The sequence below is a fragment of the Capricornis sumatraensis genome, chromosome 19 (assembly GCF_032405125.1).
Source record: "Capricornis sumatraensis isolate serow.1 chromosome 19, serow.2, whole genome shotgun sequence".
NCBI lineage: Eukaryota > Metazoa > Chordata > Mammalia > Artiodactyla > Bovidae > Capricornis > Capricornis sumatraensis.
The window spans coordinates 34,479,895-34,500,414 of record NC_091087.1 but is presented as its reverse complement, the minus strand read 5'-3'; the positions used below and the strand labels follow the sequence as shown (position 1 = coordinate 34,500,414).

The window sequence follows — 20,520 nt, the reverse complement described above, 5'->3', positions numbered from 1 at the left end:
ATAAAACAGAAAAAACAGCAGATGGTGCTAGTGGTAAAGAATCTGCCTGCCAGCAAAAGAAGCAAGAAATGTGTGTTCCATCTCTGGGTTGGGAAGATCCACTGGAGAAGGAAATGGAAGCCCACTCCAGTATTCTTGCTTGGATAAATTCCATGGACAGAGGAACCTAGTGGGCTATAGTCCATGGGGCTGCAGAGAGTCAGACACAACTGAGTGACTGGGCATGCATACTCACATACAGAGAGATGCAGAGTGACTTGAAGACCGAAAGTTCACAGGAAGCTTTCCAGCTTAGCCTCTGGTGGGGGCCTCAAGACCCCACCTACAACACGAACCCTTTGCTGGATGTTAGAGTTTAAGAGACAAATTGCTGTCAACTCTGGAGCAGGTATCTGACAGAAAGGGAAAAGCTTCTAAGAGGAGAGAAGCTCTAGAGCAGCGGGCTTTTTTAGCACTGGGGACCAGTTTCACGGAAAACCATTTTTCCATGGACAGGGTAGGGGATGGTTTGGGGATAATTCAAGCACATTACATTTATTGTGCATTTTATTTCTATTATTATTACATTGTGATATGAAATAATTGTATACCTCGCCATAATGCACACTCTGGGAGCCCTGAGCTTGTTTTCCTGAAACTAGATGGTCCCATCTAGGGGTAATGAGAGCAGGACGGGGAGCGGCTGAAGTACAGATGAAGCTTCATTTGCTGCCCTGCGCCGCCTGGTTCCTAACAGGCCATGAATCAGTACTGGCGCGTGGCCCAGGAGTTGGGGACCGCTAGCCTGAAGAACAAGAGGACTTTTTCCTGAGGACAGAATTGTGACTCCTGCCTTACATCTAATGCAAAGTCTTGTATTAGAGGTATCTGACAGGCTTCCACTTGGTGGGGTAGTTGCTTCATCGGGCAGGGGCTCCAAGAACTGATTTAGTTCAAAGTAAAGAATTTTTTTTCACAATCACAGCTGCACACGTGCAGTGAGTGCGCACGCCTACAGGGACTTCCTGATCACCAGTGATGGGAGAGCTTATGCAATGGACTCACCCAAGAATGTGCTGTTTTCACACCGTTCAAAGCAGGTGGTTGAGGACACAAGCCACAAACGGGGCTGAACCCAGCTAGGGCTCTGCCTGTCCAGACATAGATGGGGCTCCTTGCTCCGCATAGACTCGCAGCAGCCCCCAGTGGCTGAGCCTGCTCCCGACACTGTTTTGGCATGACCCTCTCTGGTCTTTTTGTTAACTTTTTAATTAATTAAAATTTTAATTAGTGTTTAGTTGACTTTTCAATATTGTGTAAGTTTAAGGTGTATGGCAAAGTGAATCAGTTATACCTATGTATGTGTGCTCATGTGCTCAGTCGCTCAGTCCTGTCCGACTCTCTGACCCACCAGGCTCGTCTGCCCATGGAATTCTCCAGGTAAGAATACTGGAGTGGGTTGCCACTTCCTACTCCAGGGGATCTTTCTTACCCAGAGATTGAACCCACATCTCTTGCATCTCCTGCGTTGGCAAGTGGATTCTTTACCACTAGCGCCACCTGGGGGAAGCTTACATATACATATGTTCACTCTTAGAACATAGGCCATTACAGAGAATTGAGTAGCATTCCCTGTGCAGATCCTTGTTAATTATCTGTTTTATATATAGCAATGTATGTGTCAATCCCAATGTTCCAGTTTATCCCTCCGCCACCCTTATCCCACCCCCAGTAACCATAAGTTTATGTTATACATCTTAACTCTGCTTTGGTTTTGTAGTTAAGTTCATTTGTAGACTTTTTGTTTTTTAAGATTCCACATATTCAGTTCAGTTCAGTTCAGTGGCTCAGTCATGTCTGACTCTTTGCGACCCCATGAATTGCAGCATGCCAGGCCTCGCTGTCCATCACCAACTCCCAGAGTTCAAACTCACATCCATTGAGTCGGTGATGCCATCCAGCCATCTCATCCTCTGTCGTCCCCTTCTCCTCCTGCCCCCAATCCCTCCCAGCATCAGAGTCTTTTCCAGTGAGTCAACTCTTCACATGAGGTGGCCAAAATACTGGAGTTTCAGCTTTAGCATCATTCCTTCTAAAGAACACCCAGGACTGATCTCCTTCAGAATGGACTGGTTGGATCTCCTTGCAGTCCAAGGGACTCTCAAGAGTCTTCTCCAACACCACAGTTCAAAAGCATCAATTCTTTGGCGCTCAGCTTTCTTCACAGTCCAACTCTTATATCCATACATGACCACTGGAAAAACCATAGCCTTGACTAGATGGACCTTTGTTGGCAGAGTCATGTCTCTTCTTATGAATATGCTATCTAGGTTGCTCATAACTTTCCTTCCAAGGAGTAAGCGTCTTTTAATTTCATGGCTGCAGTCACCATCTGCAGTGATTTTGGAGCCCCCCAAAATAAAGTCTGACACTGTTTCCACTATTTCCCCATCTATTTCCCATGAAGTGATGGGACCAGATGCCGTGATCTTCATTTTCTGAATATTGAGCTTTAAGCCAACTTTTTCACTCTCCTCTTTCACTTTCATCAAGAGGCTTTTTAGTTCCTCTTCACTTTCTGCCATAAGGGTGGTGTCATCTGCATATCTGAGGTTATTGATATTTCTCCCAGCAATCTTGATTCCAGCTTGTGCTTCTTCCAGTCCAGCGTTTCTCATGATGTACTCTGCATATAAGTTAAATAAGCAGGGTGACGATATACAGCCTTGATGTACTCCTTTTCCTATTTGGAACCAGTCTGTTGTTCCATGTCCATTTCTAACTATTGCTTTCTGACCTGCATACAGGTTTCTCAAGAGGCAGGTCAGGTGGTCTGGTATTCCCATCTCTTTCAGAATTTTCCACAGTTTATTGTGATCCACACAGTCAAAGGCTTTGGCATAGTCAATAAAGCAGAAATAGATGTTTTTTTGGAACTCTCTTGCTTTTTCAATGATCCAGCGGATGCTGGCAATTTGATCTCTGGTTCCTCTGCCTTTTCTAAAACCAGCTTGAACATCTGGAATTTCACGGTTCACGTATTGCTGAAGCCTGGCTTGGAGAATTATAAGTGATATCATATGATGTTTGTCTCTATCTGACCTCCTTCACTTAGGATGAGGATCTCCAGTTGCATCCATGTTACTGCAGATGGCATTATTATTCTTTCTATGGCTGAGTAGTACTCCATTGTTAATACACACCACATATTCATCTATTCCTCTGTTGGTGGATGTTTAGGTTGCTTCCAGGTGCTGGCTATTGTGAATGGTGCTGCAATGAACATTTGGGTGCATGTGTCTTTTATGAATTATGGTTTTCTCTGGTCCTCTTGTGCAGGATGGCTAAGAACTCTCGCACGAGCCTCGCCAGTGCTTCCAATGAAAACTACACATTCTGCTGGCGGGTGTTCTGTGCTTGGGATTACCTCATTGGAAACCCAGAGGCGGCCGAGAGCAAAACTGCAGCCATCGTGAACAGCATCAGGGTGAGTTAGGGAGCCTGTCCAGGCTGCCAGGAGTCAGGGCTCTGCAGACCACAGCCTTTACAGCAAGAGCCGCTGGCCGTCTGCTGAGGGTCAGCATGGTCCCGTTCCCATGGTGCTCAGACCAAGGCAGCCACAGTTTCCAACATCATGAGAAATGATGTGTCCCCCACATGCCCCAAACAATCCGATGGTGTACAGGAGGAAAACACTGGAACTTTTTAAAAAATTTCATCCTTCTAAAATTCCCATGTGTGTATCTGTGTTAATTTGCATAATGGATTACTATCATGTTTCATGCATATAACTTGTAAATGAATAAATACATCTATGTGGGAGATACAAGCTCTTAGTGTTGACTTAGAAGATAACACAGTAAAAAGCATTCAGAGACAGAGCTCCTGAACAACAACATTACAGCTAAATGGTGCCTGCTTCTGAGAAAAAATGATTTAGATCATTTTGAAGATCTCAATAATTTACTTCTCCATTTCTTTTTTCCACTCTCCAGTTGCCTATTTAAATCTATTATTATACAAAGTGCTGATATCAACAGAGTATTATAGAATGAAGTCTAGGCATTGAATTTATGATTCAAAATACTGGATAAGTCATTTCTCTCATAAACTACTTGTAAAAATTTATGATTAATGATAATACTAAGCTTTCAATACTGTGTGTGTCTTTCTTTAAAGGAGGCTATACTGGAAGAACAGGAAAAGAAGAAAAGCAAAAACCTGTATGTATGATAAACTCCCCATACTAGAGTCATTGATAAGCTGTTTTAATTTGGTGCCAAAATCACCAGAGTCTATCTCATTTTCATACAACGTCAGGCAGTTCTTTTTTCTTAAAATCTATCCATCTCGTAGTGTGGTATGTGGGAACTCTATAATTTTTCTCTCTAAGAATATTTACTATTTATTTATTTGGCTGGGACAGGTCTTAGTCGCAGCATGCGGGATGTAGTTCCCTGTTGAGTGTTTAGTTGCTCAGTCATGTCTGACTCTTTGTGACCCAATGGTCTGTAGCACGCCAGGCTCCCCGGTCCTTTACTATCATCTGGAGTTGGCTCAGATTCATGTCCATTGAGTTGGTGATCTTATCTAACCATCTTATCCTCTGTCGTCCCCTTCTCCTTCTGCCCTTGATCTTTCCCAGCATCAGGGTCTCTGCAATGATTTGGCTCTTTGAATCAGGTGTTGAAAGTATTGGAGCTTTAGCTTCAGCATCAGTCCTTACAATGAATATTCAGGGTTGATTTCCATTAGGATTGACTGGTATACAGAGCAGTGTTTATATGTTGATCCCAACCTCCCAATTCATCCCACCCCCTTGGGGTCTATGCATTTGTTCTCTACATCAGTCTCTCTTTCTGCTTTTCAGATAAGTCATCTCTACCATTTTTCTAAATTCCACATATGAGTGATAATTGTGCTGTGTTTGTTTTTCTCTGTCTGACTTACCTCACTTTGAATGGCAATCTCTAGGTCCATCCTCACTGGTGGTTTACGCTCATGGTTAGTTCCTGCAATGCAGAAAGCCTGTCCAGGGGATGCTGGAGACCTGGGGAGTTGAGGAAACACCAGCCCCTGAGAGGAAGCAGTTGTTATGGGGAGATGGACTCTCCATAGGATGTCAGAAAATGGCCCTCTCTTTGTCATTAATTTTTATGACCCCAAAATGCCCTTGACTCTTTGGGGCCACTGCTTCTTCAGCTATGAAATGAAAGGATGGGACTCCATCTCTGTTCTCAGGGGGCAGACAGCACCATCCACATGAGGATTACTTGCAAGGTGTTGCAAATGCAGATCCCTCCAATGCCCACCTTGATTGACAGAATTAACCATCTTTGAGAGTGAGACCCAAGACTCCACATTCTTAGCATGTCTCACAGAGCAAACCTCACAGGTGATTTTGATGTTCCCTCAAATGTGAAAGCTGCAGCCATCCTGAACACATTCTCATTCAAAAATGTCTCATTCGGTGATTCATTATTACAAGCAAACAAATCAGCAGAAAGCCCAGTTCTCATTTCTCTCCCACACACAAATCCTGAATCCTCCTGATTCTGTCAAAATGTGAGGAAGACATGCATTTGGGCGCACTGTGCAGAGCCCAGCGTACTGTCCCCATACCTGCCTCTCCCTGCAGGGCAGTGACCATCTGTCTGCGGGTCGTTGCCAACATCCTGGTGCTTGTCTCACTTGCTGGGAGCATCTATCTCATCTACTTTGTGGTGGACCGGTCCCAGAAGCTGGCGCAGTCCAAGAAGGAGCTGACACTCTGGGAGAAGAACGAGGTACCCACACACAGTGGCAGACCCTCCCCTGTTCCCTGGGTGTTTCTTATTTTTTATTTTTAATGAATTAATTAATTTGCACCAGGTCTTAGTTGCAGTATGCAGGATATTTAGTTGCAGCATGTGGGATCTAGTTCCCCAACCAGGGATGAAGCCCATGCCCTCTGTACTGGGAGTGCAGAGTCTTAGCCACTGGACTACCAGGAAGTCCCCTCTGTGGTCTTTCTTAAGGGGATTCACTGGAAGTATCTCCATGGAAAAACTGTAGTCCTCGTATTCTAGAGCATGGATCACAAGGGCTGGGAACCAGAGTGACAACACTCAGGCTTGGCTGAATGATATCCCTGGTCTTAATGAGGAAGGTTTTGATTCAAAACCACTCTCAAGACCTGTACATTCTTTCCCTTGGAGTTGCACTGCTGACTGTGCTTTGCTTTCTTGGCTTTGTGTTTCTTTATATGCATGCTTCCAGAAACTGACTTCACCAGGATTTGCATTAGCAATTGCATTGTCTTCCATTGCATGTGTCGAAGTTGACCACGCGGGGATTGTTGAACATTTAGGTGGTTTCCATATTTCTATATTTTGCCTGTGCTGGGTCTTCACGGCAGTGTGCAGGCTTCTCTTGTTGCAGCATGGGGGTTTAATTGCCCTGAGGCATGTGGGATCTTAGTTCCCCGACCAGGGATCGAACCTGCATCCCCTCCATTGGAAGGTATATTCTTAACTATTGGACCACCAGGGAAGTCCCTCTGTATTTCTAAGTCACAGTAATGCTTCCCAAAATAGCCTCACACCAATGGCTCATTTTTGTAAAAGTCCTTTCCCCTCCATCTATGTGACTATTCCCACAAATAGAAGATTACCAAGAGGAAGGTTATAAACAGTTTTATAATTCTTACTAATTATTGTAAGACTCTGGTCCTGAAAGTTTGATTTGCCTGTAAATATTTGAATTGCAGAAGTAGCAGAAATGCCACTTCTCAGACCACTTCTATGAAAATGATTAAAAACCAAGTGTGCAGGCAATACATTCATCCTCAATGTACAATAGTTTTTCAGAATCTGAGACTGCATTACAGAGTCTGTTCTCATACCTCTGTATTTTATGTCAATTAAGTGGGTTATAAAATATGTGCTTGTGTGTGGATAGGTAGATAAATTATTGAAAGATAAATTCAGAAATTATTTCTTCTTTAGCTCACATCAGCTAAGCCTCTGCTTTCACTTGCTAAGCCTCATGTACCAGCTAAGCCTCTGCTTTCACTTGCCATAAATACAGAGAAACAAGAGTCATTCAAAAGTAACGCTCTAAATCTTGCCTGTGCAGAAAGAATATTTATTATCTCTCAGACTTTCCTTGTCTGTTCTTAACAGCTACACTTATTTTGTTCTTCCATCCAAGGTAAGGAAAGTATAAATAGAATAAGATGGTAATTGAAGAAGGTGACCAAAACACCAGTGAATCCCAAACGTCATGTGTGAGTGTCTTCAGTTTAAGAAAAGTTCCTAGAAAGAATAGGGCTTCCCTGGAGGCTCAGTTGGTAAAGAATCTGCCTGCAATGCAGGAGACGTGGATTGGATCCCTGGCTTGGGAAGATCCCCTGGAGAAGGAAATGACAACCCACTCCAGTATTCTTGCCTGAAGAATCCCATGGACAGAGGAGCCTGGTGGGCTAGAGTCCCTGGGGTTGCAAAGAGTTGAACAGGAGTTAGCGACTAAACTACCACCGCCACCACTGGAAAGAATAAACCCATGGCAAAGTGGCCTTGTCAAAAAAGATTTGGGGGAGGTTTTCCATGTAAGAACTGCACGATCCTCTGAATACCCCTCTCCCCTACCAAACATTAGGCTATGAGATTAACTGTCAGGTGATGAAGGCTGAGATTCGGGGGTGGGGGCCCTCGGAGGAGCTCGGTGGGGCATGCTTTCTCTTGGTAGGTGAGCGTGGTGGTCTCCCTCGTCACCATGCTGGCACCATCGGCCTTCGACCTTATTGCCGCCTTGGAGATGTACCACCCACGAACCACACTGCGCTTCCAGCTGGCAAGGTACGGCCACCGTGCTGGGAGATTTCCTTATGGGTCCACTGTCTGGCCACCCACCGTGGGAACTCAGTCTCTCAGGAGCCAGGGCTTCCTTTGCCCCACCCCACCAACCTTAGCACAAGACTAGCCCTATGGAGCATCTTAGGCACAGGGGTTGAATGATGGGAAGGAGGGGGAAGAGGAGGTAGGGAGAGAGGAGGGGGCTGGAGAGGAAGGACCAGGAGAACTGGAAGAAGAGATGGATGAAAGGGTGGTGATGAGAACAAGATGAAAAGAGGAGGAGGGAGGGAGGGGTGGAGAGGATGAGAAGAGGGGAAAACAGGCAGAAAAAGCAGATGCGAGAGAAAGAGGACCAGAAGATGAAGGAAAGGCTGCCCTGTTTTGCCCACGTTTTGTGTCCCTTGGTGGATTGACCACAAGAGGTGAGAGACTCTTGCTGTCTTTCCAGATGTGAGAAGAACATGATGCTTTACTCGTAATTCCCCAAAGCACAGACCCATAGAGACTGTGTCAGGATGGTCAGTGGGTGTTCAGCAGGTGGTAGATGCAGATGTGAGCCACGGCAGACTGGGGACAGGGGAGATCAGAGGGCACAGCCTCATGAAACCATATTTCATTGCTAGCACTGGCTTCATCACTGTCTTACTGAAAAATGTCCATCTTATCCCTGGAGCAGCCTCTTTGTCAGTAGGCGTGCGGCTTGAGGGGAGGTTCTGTGAGGGTGATGGTCGCAGAGGGCAGGGATGTTAGAACCTGGCTTACTTGTCCCCCATCCCTCTGGGCCCTCCGGTGCTTTGATTGTGTTTCCTCTCGTAACACTGGATCACGTTCTACAGAACGAATTTCCCCCAGATCACTTTGGGAAGAATGACTCTGTTTCAGGAGTCGGCAAATATTTTCTGTAAAGGACCAAGTCCCTCTTTTTGATCGTGCTGGTCTACGAAGTCTCTGAAGAGAGACTACAAGGGCTACGAAGGCTCCATTCTGAGGTCATAGTAGGGAAGTGACCATGGACCATACAGCATCTGTGGGGTGTGGCCGTGTTTCTTGCACCTTTATTTCTAGAAATAGAAGGGGGTAGGATTTGGCTAAAAGGCTGTGGTTTGCCAGCCTTGAAGTCCAACGGAAGTCCAATTGTCATTTCAAAGATAGAAAAACAACACTTGAAAGATCAGGGGATGGCATGTGGAAACCCCTCATCCAGGGTGGCTCTGTGGGGAAGGGTGGTCCCAGCCCCCAGGCTCGAGCCTTTGCCTCTGTGCTGTGCTCAGCACCTCCTCTGTGAACCCGAGAGAGAGGAGAGCATTCTGCAGCAGCTCCCTCACAGGTACACACCAGGGAGAAGCAATACTATGACTGCATTCCTAGTACGAAGATTGGCCTCGTTCTTGTTCAAAACTAGAGAAACAGAGGCATCAATAGACTTGCCCTTCATGAGTTCAGGCTATTTTTTTTTTTTTTACACAATCTGATTCTGAAGGAAACCAAGGGTGCAAACCAACCACTGTCTTAGCCTAAGCATGGTAGTCACTCCAGAATCATGGCAGAAGCATGGATCAGACAGAAGCATGGATTTTGTGTGGTGGTCTGCTCATTCAAGGTGGGTTTGTGGCTTTCAGGGTCCTTGTACTCTATCTGGGAAACCTCTACAGTCTGATCATCGCCCTCCTGGACAAAGTTAACAGCATGAGCACTGAGGTGAGTGCTATGCCCTGGGAACTTGCCCAGCTGCCCACTGCCTCCCCCATACCACACACAGGCACATGCTCACATATACACATACACACACACAAACATTTACACACATATATGCACATGGACACACACATGTGTACACTTACTCATACACACATGTGTGTGCACACATACACACATGCATACATATATAGCACATACATGTGTGTGCACACATATGCACGCACGCTTACACATACATATATACACATACACACACACACATTGGGCTTCCTAGGTGGTGCTAGTGGTAAAGAACCTGCCTGCCAATGCAAGAGACGGAAGAGGTGTGAGTGAATCCCTGGGTTGTGAAGATACCCTGGAGGAGGAAATGGCAACCCACTCCAGTATTCTTGCCTGGAGAATTCCATGGACAGAGGATCCTGGTGGGCTACAGTCCATAGGGTTGCAAAAAGTTGTACATTACTGAAGTGACTTAGCATGCAGCATGTATACAAATATACATACATATGCATACATACACACAAACACATGTACACATATATACACAAGTACACAGAGAGACATACATATACACAGGCACACATATACACATAAACATACATATATATATACACACATGCACACAATCACACATATACACACATACACGCACGTACAGGGCCATCATCAGTATTGTCAGCATTACTGCTTGTACTTGCACTCCATTCTTCGTGTTGGAAATTCAATTCAGTTGTGGTCTTCTCAACATAAGGATGGGAAAAGTAGTCCCACTTCCAAGATAGAGAAACTGAGGCCAGAATTGATGGCTAGCACTGATAAGTGCTAGAATGAGAATCTGGGTTTCCTGATTCTCTTTCCTGAAATTCCACTAGGGAAGGCCATCAACAGCTCTGGTAAATGATCCCGGGAGAACTGCAGGCCATGTGACCCACTCAGAAAATCAGGAGAATATAAACATCTTATGGAGAACAGTTCAGAGCAGCCCCCCTCCCAATACCCACCAGGGGATACACTCTTAGCCTAGGGTAGGTTTGGAGTTCATGTTAAACCTGATCCACCTGTGAGAATATCCCAAAGGGCAGGGGGAAGCGAGGCAGGGAAGAGGAGGTTTCTCGGGGTTGTTTATATAAGCCATACCTGACTAACATAAAATCCTGTGGCTTGTAAGACAGCAGAGGCCATGGGGAGTAATGGTTCTGCATCAGGGCTTGCAAAGACTGGGTCCCCACTTGCCACCTACTAGCATCTTACTTCATCCGGCTGAGCTGCCTCTCATCTATCACGTCCAGTCGTCGTAAGGAGCACTCACCTCATCTATCACATCTATCTTATCTATCACATGGAATAATCATTCTTACCTGACACTCTTGTGAAAATGAGAAACAGAACAGGCTATAACCTAGGACAGCCTCTGACACTCGTGAAGTCCTTCAGTCATGTCCGACTCTTTGTGACCCCATGGACTGTAGGCCACCAGGCTCCTCCATCCACGGAATTTTCTAGGCAAGAGTACTGGAGTGGGTTGCCATTTCCTTCTCCACTTCTGACACTTACTAGTGACCAATAAACACTATTCATTACAGTGTTCATTCCTGGACCCTTTCTAGTCAAGTGGTTATCAACCAAGCTAGAGAGAGTGGGAGAGTGAGAGAGACAGCGAGATGGAGACAGAAACAGAGATACAGAAAGAGATTATTCCCAAGCATTGCAATGATACCCTTGGTGTTCATGATAGATTGTTACTTACAAATACAGTAAATCTCCTACATATGAACCTTCAAGTTGCATACTTTCAAAGATGTGAACGTGCTACTACTGTGTGCTAGCTAAATTGTAACTGTACCACTGTACTTTTCAAGGTCCTGTACTGTAAGAATAAAAATGTTTTCTTTATTTTGGGGGGGTCTGCTTTTTATGTATTATTTGTGTGAAAAGTATTATAAACCTATGACTGTACAGTACTATAGAGCAGATTGTGTTTGTTGGGTACCTAGGCTGACTTTGTTGGACTTATGAACACAATCTCAGAACTGAACTCGTTCACATGTTGGGAACTAACTGTAACTGAGCAACCTCTTTTCTTCCTTCCCTCTGTCTGCAGGAAGCCACTCCCCAAAATAGCACAAGTCACTGGATAGATTCTACCACCCTCTTTGCCACCAGGGCAGCCCCCGGAGAAGACAGATGGTCCACACTTGGGCCTGGAATAGGGCTCAGGAGAAACAGCACGTGGGCCTCGGAAGAGGCCAACATTCCAACTTACATCTCACCTCTCTCAGGAGCCAACAAGACCATGGTCTCCACCCGGAGTCCACAAGACCAATGCTGGGAGACCTACGTTGGACAGGTCGGTTGCTGTCCTTTATAAAACCCTTCTGAGCTGATTTCATCAGTTGACTCTAGCAACCCTCTGACTGCCATTATGCCTCTTTTATAGAAAAGGAAAATAAGTTTATTGGAGGTTTAAGATTGCCCGGGTCTCGAAACAAATAATAATAATCAGTGTAAAGACTCCTGCAGTATTAACCATGTGCTTGGCCCTGCTGTAAGTGCTTAGTCTAGAATTTTATTGTTATCAGCCTTAGAACCAGAGATGAGGAAACTGAAGCACAAAAGGTTAAGTAACTTATTCACATGACAGATAGTTAAGGGGCTTCCTTGATGGCTTCAGTTCAGTTCAGTTCAGTCGCTCAGTCATGTCCGACTCTCTGTGACCCCATGAATTGCAGCATGCCAGGCCTCCCTGTTCATCACCATCTCCCGGAGTTCACTCAGACTCACGTCCATCGAGTCCGTGATGCCATCCAGCTATCTCATCCTCCTTGGTCCCTTTCTCCTCCTGCCCCCAATCCCTCCCAGCATCAGAGTCTTTTCCAATGAGTCAACTCTTCTCATCAGGTGGCCAAAGTACAGGAGTTTCAGCTTTAGCATCATTCCTTCCAAAGAAATCCCAGGGTTGATCTCCTTCAGAATGGACTGGTTAGCGGTAAAGAATCTTCCTGCAATGCAGGAGACACAGGAGATGTGGGTTTGATCCCTGGATCAGGAAGCTCCCCTGTAGGAGGAAATGGCTATTTACTCCAGTATTCTTGCCTGGAAAATCCCATGGACAGAGGAACCTGGTGGGCTACAGTCCATGGGGTCACAAAGAGTCGAACATGACTGAGAATGCAAGCACATAAAAGCAGAGTGATGCCCCAAATGCAGGCATCTGCTCCAAACTCTGTGCTCTGAACCCATCTGCCTTTCATATTTGCTCTATTGTCTTATACAGAGAATCTCACTCCCTAGATACTATTCCATAATCATGTCTCAAGTGGTCTCCTACTAAATGGCTCCGAATCAGAGATTTTTTTTTTCCTGGTTTGGTGTAATGCTGGCCTCAAATATAAAAATTCAAATGAACAAATTTTTTTAAAAGATTTTTTTGATGTGGACCATTTTTTAGTCTTCCCACTTTTGGGTTCCCCAGGTGGCCCAGTGGTAAAGAATCAGCTTGTCAAGGTGGGAAACACAGGTTCCATCCCTGGGTTGAGAAAATCTCCTGGAGGAGATGGCAACCCACTCCAGTATTCCTGCCTGGAAAATTCCATGGACAGAGGAACCTGGCAGGTTACAGTTCATGGGGTTGTAAAGAGTCAGACATGACTGAACACGTACATGCACAATTTTTTAGTCTTTATTGAATTTGTTTTATGTTTTACAATATTGGCTCTGATCTATGTTTTTGTTTTCTGGCCCTGAGGCATGTGGGACCTTAGCTCCCCAACCAAGGATCAAACCTGGCCTCCTTGCATTGGAAGGTGAAGTCTATACCACTGGACCACCAGGGAAGTCCCCAGATGAACAAATATTTATTGAGTGCCCATTGTGTGCCAAAAATGAAGTCACCATTGGAGGGGACCCAGTAGCTCAAGTCACGGAAATGAACAGAGGTGGGAGGATCCTGATGAGAAAGTGGCTATGGGGAGGGCTGGGCATGGTGGCAAGCAAGGATGCCTTGTGTCTCAGGAGATGCTGAAGCTGTCCATCATTGACATGCTCTTCACCGTGGCCAGCATTCTGCTCATAGACTTCTTCCGAGGACTTTTCGTTCGGTACTTAAGTGACTACTGGTGCTGGGACCTGGAGAGCAAGTTTGTAAGTAAGATGCTGCTGGATCCACCCTTTCCTGATGGCCAGGCTGGGAAACTGACATGGCTGAGAGAAAACACGTGAGGGACGAGAAAAAGGATGTACAAAACTAAGTTTCCATTTCTTTTTTTTCCCCATTCACTATTTTCTGGGATGGCCACACAGACGATGGGAGCAAAGAATTCTGTGCGTGTCATTATAATGAACTGGTTTACGCAAAGAACTTTGGAATGTTTTTTAATGCAGAAGTTCATTTTCCCTTGTAGCCTGAATACGGGGAATTCAAAATCGCAGAGAACGTGTTACATTTAGTCTACAACCAAGGAATGATTTGGTATGTACCAAAGCTTCTTCCTGCCTGTACTCACATCTAATCTGGGCTGAGATTTTAATTTACTTCGACTGAATGGGGCGTGACCATAGTAAACACAGTCATAAGAATTAGGAAAGGACATAAACAGTTTATGACTGAAGGATTTCATATGAATAGTCGTTTCAGTCATGGTTTTTGAAGCATTTTGTGGAAAGGAATGAAGAAAGAAATAGTCCATTTTTAGACCGCTATCAGTCCCTGCAAAACAAATAAGCAAACAAAACTGCACAAGAACCAAGACCCAGTAGAATAAACTGTTGGGGAAGGCGGGGCTGGTGGCGGGGGGAGGCTAGGAGGAGTGGCTGCTGACCCCTTAGGAGGACTTCCTTCAGTAGCTGTGTCACAGTGGGGAGACTGCCCTCAGCTCCCCACTCTCCTTTCATATTTTTTTTTGAGAATATTTATTTATTTATTGGCTCTACTGGGTCTTGGTTGCTTTGTGCAGCCTTTCTCTAGTTGCAGCAAGTGGGCCTACCCTTTATTGAGGCACCTGGGCTTTTCGTTGTGGTGGCTTCTCTTGCTGTGGAGCAGAGCACAGATCCAGTAGCTGCACTGCATGGGCTTAGTTGCTCCAAAGCATGTGGGATCCTCCTGGACCGAACAGGGACACAGGACCTTCCCGGACTGAACCTGTGTCCCTTGCATTGACAGGTGGATTTTTACCCACTGTGCCACCAGGGAAATCCTCTTGTTTCATCTTTTCACTAAGCCCAGGTGCACGACCATCCATCCGCCGGATAGACAGACCCATCCTAGGTGAAGGCTGCTCACCCAGGGCAACTCCCAGCCATGGCAATCATGTTCATAAAGATGCTAAAGGCTGGAAGGGACCATCTGGTCCGCATGGACGAGTGTGTCCCTGGGGGCATGGTGGAGAGCTCCCTAATCATTCCTCCACCTCTGGCTTTCCCTCCTGGACCCCCTAAAGTGCTCTCTGTTAAAATACAAGCAAACAAAGAAAAGGAATAAGTGCCTGAATGTTCCATACATTCACAAGACACAATCTCTTCATCATCATTCAGTAAAATGCAGGGGAAAAGGAGAATCAAGTAATACTCCTTTATTCAAATTCTGTGTTCTTGGGACTTCCCTGATTGTCTGGCGGCTATGACTCCAAGCTCCCAATGCAGGGTGCCCGGACTCAATCTCTGGTCAGAGAACTAGATCCTGAGTGTCACAACTAAGATCCGGTGCAGCCAAATAAATATTTTTTAAAAAAAGATATCATTGCAAGAAAAAAAATTAATTCTGTGTTCTTATAGTCCACTTATTTTGAAAAATATTTTCATAAATATAGTATTAAAATAATACATCACATTTATTTAACATTTGCTAGATATCAGGTGCTTTTTTTTTTAACCTATAATAATTGGTTAAATCCTTATAGAGACCCTACGAGGTAATTAGTATTTTCTTCTCCATTTTAATACGAAGAAACTAAAGAAAAGAGAAGCTAAGTGTCTTGCCTCACATCACATAGACAGTGATCTTTTTGCCTGATGTGAGAAACCAAAAGTTTTTTCCTAGAGTTTTACTTATCTAACCTATCCTTGCATCTATATTTATCTTTTTGCTGCTAAATCCAAATTTGACAAGTATTGTATTGAATGAGCATCTAGTACAAGCAGATTACCCTTAAGTCAGAAGATCTGGGTTTCATTCCCTATTTGGCCCTTATTTGCAGGGTAATTTTATCTCTGTTTCCCTGGTATTTTATCCTAGGCCTGTCATTCCCAAAAGCACTCAATTTGGTTGATATAGGTCACCCTTTTATTATTAGTCTTTGAAAAAAGTACCTAATTTTCCCAGCCCCAACTTTGGATACTAACCCCTCCTTTTATTTTATTTTTATATTAATATGTTTATTAATTTTTATTTTTTGACTGTGTTGAGTCTTCATTGCTATGTGTGGTCTTCTCTCTAATTACAGCCTGAGGGCTTAGTTGTCACTTAGCATGTGGGATCTTAGTTTCCCAACCAGGGACTGAACTCATGTCTTCTAGAGTGGAAGGCAGATTCTTAACCACTGGACCACCAGAGAGGTCCCTACTCCTCCTCTATGATTGCAGAAGGTTAAATGGGCCAAAATGTGTGAGGATGCTCAGCCCAAGGTGCAACAAAAGTAGCTGTGCTGCACATATGTTGATGGAAACTGAAAGTCAATAACTGATTAACGTAGCCCTCCCCATGCATGCTTAGATGCTTAGTCGCTTCAGTTGTGTCCAACTCTTTGAGACTCCATGTAGCCCAACCAGGATCCTCTGTCCATGGGATTCTCCAGGCAAGAATACTGGAGTGGGTTGCCATGCCCTCCTCCAAGGGATCTTCCTGACCCAGGGATTGAACCCACATATCCTGCATCTCCTGCATTGCAGGCAGGAGACACCAGGGAAGCCCAAGCCCTCACCATAGATAGGCAAAATCTAGAGCCTACTCAGAATCATAGTTATCCACTGTTTGTATCTTGACCAGAAGAGGGTCTTTCCTTTGTTAACTGTGAAAAGCCACTTAGCATTCCTGTGTCAAGAGAATTTATTTTAGGCCATGCTGTGCAGCATGTGGGATCTTAGTTCCCCAACCAGGGATGGAACCTGTGCCCTCTACATTGGGAGCTTGCAGTCTTAACCACTGGACCACCAGCAAAGTCCTTTCTGGTTTTTTCTTAAGAGGCTATTTTAAAATAGGCTCTCAGCTCATCCACAGAAGTGACCAGTCTTACTTCCAGAAGGTGGCGGTTTTGGATCTCAGATCTCCAGGGGCTTCCTCAGTTATTTAAGCACAGAGTACACATCTCGAATTCTCAGAGCCACGGCAGACCCGAGGAGAACAGAAGCTCACTGGCCTCCCCTTGTGGTTTCAGGATGGGAGCCTTCTTCTCCCCATGTCTGCCTGCCTTCAACGTCCTCAAACTCATTGGGCTCATGTACCTGCGCAGCTGGGCCGTGCTGACCTGCAATGCACCACACCAGCAAGTCTTCCGGGCCTCCAGGTCAGTGAGTGGAGAGAACTCACATCAACCACACTTGACTTATCCAGGGGGATCTCCCCAGCTCCCTGCCTGTCAAAAACTTGTTCACCCTCCATTTTCATTTCCTCCCTGAAGCCATTGCTGGTGCCCACTGCTCCCCTCCACCCCCACCTTGGAAGGAATCACGACTCTTCTTTAAGCTCATGACACTTCCTTTATAACTTTTTCCTGAAGTTTAACCATCATCTAGTGTCAGTCACTCAGTCATGGCGGACTCCCCATGGACTGTAGCCTGCGAGGCTCCTCTGTCCATGGAGTTCTCCAGGCAAGAATACTGGAGTGGGTTGCCATTCCCTTCTCCAGGGCATCTTCCCAACTCAGATTGAACCCAGGTCTTCTGCACCGAAGACAGATTCTTTACCGTCTGAACTTTCTCAGCTCCTATATATGCATATACATATTTATATGTGTATATACATTTTATATAAAACGTGTGGGCTTCCTGCATGGCGCTAGTGGTAAAGAACCTGCCAGCCAATGCAGAAGACATAAGAGACACAGGTTCGGTCCCTGGGTTGGGAAGATCCCCTGGAGCAGAGCACCGTAACCCACTCCAGTATTCTTGCGTGGGAAATCCCATAGACAGAGGAGCCTGGTGGGCTATGGTCCATTGGGTTTCATAGAGTCTGACACAATTGAAGCGACTTAGTATGCATGCATAAATAATGTGTATACATAAATAGAGAAAGGCTTCACAGATTAACACTCACCTACTTACTACATTCTAAGTGGCCTGATATTTTCTTTCCTCTTCTAATCAGTCTATTTCATTAGAGAGAGCGTGCTGTCTGAGAATCTGTAGGTGGACAGATCATTCATTCTCTGTAAACAGTCCTGAAAACACCAAACAGACCTGCACTGTCCTCAGTGGAAGCCTGAGTGGCTGAGCTTTCAGATACTAACTCAGGACCCAGGGCCCAGGGCTTAATCAGGCAGGAGCTATTTTTCACCCTGAGCAGCTAGGAGCAGAACAGATGAAAGGCTGAGAGACACATCCAAGTGAGAGAGTTAAGAACCACAGTGAAGGAGTCACTCCATCCTTAGACACAGGGGACAAGCTCAAGGCTGGGGACTGGAGAGGAAATTACTACTTAAGAACTTAGGTGGGTGGGACAAAACTTCTAAGATTTTTTCCATGAATTAGGTTTACTGTGTGATGGCCATGGGGTCACCCCTCTCTTGTTTTGAGGTGGACAGGTACTCAGCAAGTGATTAGTAGATGAGCAGGTTGGGCTGGGTGATCACTAATTTCCTTGGAGTATCCATTTCTAGTTTGCTAAGTTGCCTGTGACCCTGTGACAGACCCTTTCCTTAGCAGTAATGGGAGGAGGATATTTTTCTGTTTGCAGAGAGTTAGGGCTACAGTTTCTGTGTTGTTGTTTTGGGGGGCAGGAGAGGTGGGGTGATACTTTGCATCAGTGGCAGCTGGCCAGGGAATGAACTCAACACCTGGCACTTGTTTTCCTTGCAGATCCAACAATTTCTACTTGGCAATGCTCCTGTTTATGCTCTTCCTATGCATGCTGCCAACCATTTTTGCTATAGTTCGGTACAAACCATCTTTAAATTGTGGACCATTCAGGTAAGTCAGGACTTCCCAGATGGCGCTAGTGGTAAAGAACCTGCCTGCCAATGCAGGATAGTAAGAGACTCGGGTTAGATCCCTGGGTAGGGAAGATTCTCTGGCATAGGAAATGGAACCCTACTAGTGTATACTTGCCATTAATAGAGGAACATCCCATGGACAGAGAAGCCTGGAGGGCTAGAGTCCCTGGGGTCTCAGAAGAGTTGGACATGACTGAGCACGCATGCACGGGCAAGTTATTTTAGTTTATTCGGCTCTGCCTGGAGCTACTGACAGCAGAAGGGAAAGGACTCCTGTATTGAACTGAATTCTCCTGGCTCACAAAGCAGGTCAACAGCAGAGAGAAACTGCAAATTCATGTCTTTTGAATCCGTGACCAGTGTTCTTCACTTGCTAAGCCAGCTGCCCTCAAATATGATCATCTTTGTGCTCATCTTTAAAAGATACAGCCCACTTAAATAAAAACGGGGAAAGGCATTGCTCCAGTGCTGGAAAGAAATTCTACCTGGTCAGTCTTACTCTTCTAGAACTCAGAAAACTTTTACTAAAAGATTGTCCATGTCACTTTTTAAAAAAAAGACATTTTTGATGTGGACCATTTTTAAAGTCTTTATTGAATTTGTTACAACATTGCTTCTGTTTTTTATGCTTTGGTTTTTTGGCCATGAGGCATGTGGGATCCTAACTCCCTGACCAGGGATTGAATCCACACTCTCTGCACTAGAAGCATGGAGTCTTAACCACTGGGCAGCCAGGGAAGTCTCCAGTGTCACTTTTGGTTCTACACTTACCTAGCTGCATCAAGACAGAAGTCCCTAGAGTTATCTCCACCTAGGATTTGCTTTCAATTAGGGTTTTTTTTTTTAATTTTATTTTTTGGCTGTGCAGCATATGGGATCTTAGTTCCCCCACCAGAGATCGAACTCACCCCCCTTGCATTGGAAGCATGGAGTCAACCACTGGACCACTGGGGAAATCCCATTTAAGTCAGTTTTGATACATTTATGAAACATTTAGAGTCTGTCTTTGTATAGGTTATACACACACACACATACCCCCATGTAATTATTGACCTCATCTTCAAGCCTACATGTTAATCAAATGAATACTTCAGATGGCATCATCTTAGGAAACTTACATATCATCCACATTCATCAGATACTTACTTAAGCTTTGAAACTGACTTGAGGATTGGACTCTAGCCAAATAGCTCCCCTCTCCTTTTTTTTTTTTTTAATGGCTCACATGATCCTTCTGCCAAAAGCAATATAATCTGGAATTATGGTTTTGTTTCTCACAGTGGACAAGAGAAAATTTATGACATCGTGTCAGAAACCATTGAGAAGGACTTTCCCACGTGGTTTGGCTCTGTGATTGGGTACATCAGTAGCCCTGTGGTCATCCTGCCAGCCGTACTGCTACTTTTGTGAGTACTTACCTGCCAGTTGTGGGGGGACTGCTATGTGTTTGGCCAACAAGAAAATCACTGCTTCCTAGTAAGAGTACAAATTCAGTGAGTTCATTCAAAAGTCACTTATGGAGCATGATGATCTGAGCAGGAACACTGAATCCCATGGGGACCAGGGAGGCAGAGCATGATGGATTCATCACCAGGATTTGGGCCATCGCTGTGGCTATTATCATGGGGTTTAGTGTCATTATCCTTATGTTACTTTCCAGAGGTTTAATCTCAACATGGAATTTTATAGTGCAGCTCAGTAGTGTCTGTTTTGACTTAAAGGGAAAAGAACATCAAATAGTGATCCAAGATTCCTGGCATGCTGCACTGTAAATTCCTCACCCATCTTCACTCCTTCCTTACTGTTGTCACCTGTGAAGAATTTCAGGTCCACGGAGGTGGGTTTGAAAATCAGGAGAGAGAAAAAGA

General features: G+C 45.0%; 1 protein-coding gene across 1 annotated transcript in view; it reads left to right on the top strand.

Moving 5' to 3' along the window:
• The window catches only part of TMC3 (transmembrane channel like 3), a 53,938-nt gene that overhangs the window by 20,979 nt on the left and 12,439 nt on the right, over positions 1-20,520 (top strand). The window contains exons 8-18 of the mRNA XM_068991452.1: positions 3,319-3,466; positions 4,159-4,202; positions 5,618-5,765; positions 7,708-7,817; positions 9,434-9,512; positions 11,614-11,859; positions 13,524-13,652; positions 13,913-13,980; positions 16,880-17,008; positions 18,519-18,629; positions 19,933-20,058. Coding sequence (XP_068847553.1) covers positions 3,319-3,466; positions 4,159-4,202; positions 5,618-5,765; positions 7,708-7,817; positions 9,434-9,512; positions 11,614-11,859; positions 13,524-13,652; positions 13,913-13,980; positions 16,880-17,008; positions 18,519-18,629; positions 19,933-20,058 — 1,338 coding nt within the window. The remainder of the gene's footprint in view (positions 1-3,318; positions 3,467-4,158; positions 4,203-5,617; positions 5,766-7,707; positions 7,818-9,433; positions 9,513-11,613; positions 11,860-13,523; positions 13,653-13,912; positions 13,981-16,879; positions 17,009-18,518; positions 18,630-19,932; positions 20,059-20,520) is intronic.